Here is a 2,106-nt window from a genome sequence, read left to right as displayed (position 1 = left end):
TCAGCAGGAGATTACCGATGGGGAAGTTGACATTCCCAGCGACTGAAAAGGGTACTTTGGATTTTCCCTAAAGTTTTGATTTTTTCGATTTCGTTTCGTCTTTTTGTATCGAGGGTATCCCTTAGTATACTGTTCTTGATCATTCCTGAACAATCGCAGCTCGAAAGACCATTCCTTTTGGCTTGTTTGTTTGAAAGCTTGTGTTGAGGTTAATTAGATGGCGTGTTCTCATTCATGACTTGATATCGTTTCTGTTCGGGTTTCATAGCTTCTGTTTGAGTTCTTGTCTTAATCGATCCCTTTTTTCCAGAAAAAAAATCGTAATGGGAATGTCAATGAATGGATAAGTGGCCACACCACTTTCTCAGTCTTCTCTGCCTTAGTTTTGAGGTTAATGTCGTTGCTTAGTTCATAGATTAAGGCTGTGTTTCTTCTGGGATTATGGCCGTTAATGTTAAAGATCCTTCTGTTGAATCAATGTTCTTCATGAAAATGGTAACTTGTTTCCTCTGTTTGTTACAATTTCGTGAATAAGTTTTTGTATCCATGACTTGAGGCTGAGGGCCTTGCCGCGATGAATATATATAGATAGATAGACCTACGATCTGTTTCTCTGCTAAATGGCTGATACCCTAAACGGATACTCAGGGGTGTGGACACGGATCGCATACCCCAGTTTTTGCAAAATAACCCGAATGCCGTTTGAGGTGATATCCCTAATGTTTAGGGATTTTTAAAATGGAACTCCTTAAGCCTCGTTGGATCGCCCTTGCCTCGGGCAATGTTGGCTCTCACCCTCGTCCCCGTCGCACCTCTCTCCCCTTTCCTTAGGGCTAAATCACTCAAATATACCAAACGTGTCGCAGTAACTTCTCGGATACATCTAAAAAAATATAACCCATTAAATTTTCTTCAAAAATACCATATTATCCTTAATGAAACCGTGTAATTATAATTGCAACGTCGTAATTGATTCTAAATACAGTTGCAATTGATTCTAAATACAATTGCAATTGATTCTAAATGAGGTGGTAAAAAATACATCTAATTGTTTACAAGATTTTTAGTTGTTATACGATCGTAAATACTTCTTTTTTTAGTCGTATATTAGTTATATAACAGTCGTAATAAAGTCGTAAAAAATATGAAAAAAAGTTATTTCCGACTTTTTAAACCCAAAAGTGGTATAGAATTAAAAAAAAAATTATTTTTTTTTATTTTATTTTTTTGCGACACTTTTGGTATATTTGAGTAATTTTCCCTTTCCTTGGTGCGGACTCTCTTTTTTCTCCCCTTTTTTCCTCCCGACTTCGGGTATTTGCACAGGAGAATACTTTATTTAGTTAATAACCGAAGAATGTGTTGAATAACATGTATTTGTACACGAATCGAATTTGACATATATCCGAATGGGTATAATTTATGTAAAATCAAACTGAATAAAAAATTATAATTAAAACTACAATTTTTTTAAAGAAAATGATTTTTTTTTTGTTTTAACCGAATCAAACTCGAATAACCAAACATAGCGGCTAGATGTCCGAAGAAACTTGAACGAGAAAGAATAAAACCTTCTGATTTTTTCAATATGAAACTAGAATTTACGAGCCTTATTTGCGCCGTTGGATTTTTTTTTCCTTTCCAATTCTTATTGATGATTATTAGTAATTAATTAATAGGAGAATAGCCCGTGTAGATGGTAGATTTTTTTTTGGGCAAAAAACTTAAAAGTACATGTTTTTTTTTTGCTATTCTCCCTTAATTAATTAATGTCGGTTTTAGTTAATGTTGCTTCAAGAAAATCCTCGAGTTTCGCTTTCATCTTTGCTTAAAGTCCACGTTCAAAATTTGATAAAGAGTTCCACAAATATGAAAAAACGAATATGAGGGTCCACAAATATCAATTCAAGTAACGGGCTTCGATGATTATATGGGGATGCAGTAACGTAACAAGAGATTATGTAAATTGCTGAATATGAGATATTTCCAATTGCAAACCCTAAGTTTTGAGGGGAGAGACCCAATTATTACACAATCATATATTTTTTTATTTATTTTATTTTTTAGCTTATCCTTCAAGCCAAGAAACTCCCACCATTCTTCTCT

At 34.1% G+C, this 2,106-nt stretch overlaps 1 protein-coding gene across 1 annotated transcript in view; it reads left to right on the top strand.

Annotated features, from left to right (window-relative positions):
* The window catches only part of LOC104810858 (60S ribosomal protein L12-3), a 790-nt gene extending 547 nt beyond the window's left edge, over window positions 1-243 (top strand). The window contains exon 2 of the mRNA XM_010537304.2: window positions 1-243. Within this exon, the coding sequence (XP_010535606.1) occupies window positions 1-46 (46 nt within the window). The 3' untranslated portion in view covers window positions 47-243.
* Window positions 244-2,106: the final 1,863 nt, after the last annotated feature.

This window comes from Tarenaya hassleriana, unplaced genomic scaffold (assembly GCF_000463585.1).
Source record: "Tarenaya hassleriana unplaced genomic scaffold, ASM46358v1 Cleome19, whole genome shotgun sequence".
Classification (NCBI taxonomy): Eukaryota; Viridiplantae; Streptophyta; class Magnoliopsida; order Brassicales; family Cleomaceae; genus Tarenaya; species Tarenaya hassleriana.
The sequence above is the reverse complement of the archived record's forward strand: the minus strand, read 5'-3'. Positions and strand labels throughout refer to the sequence as shown.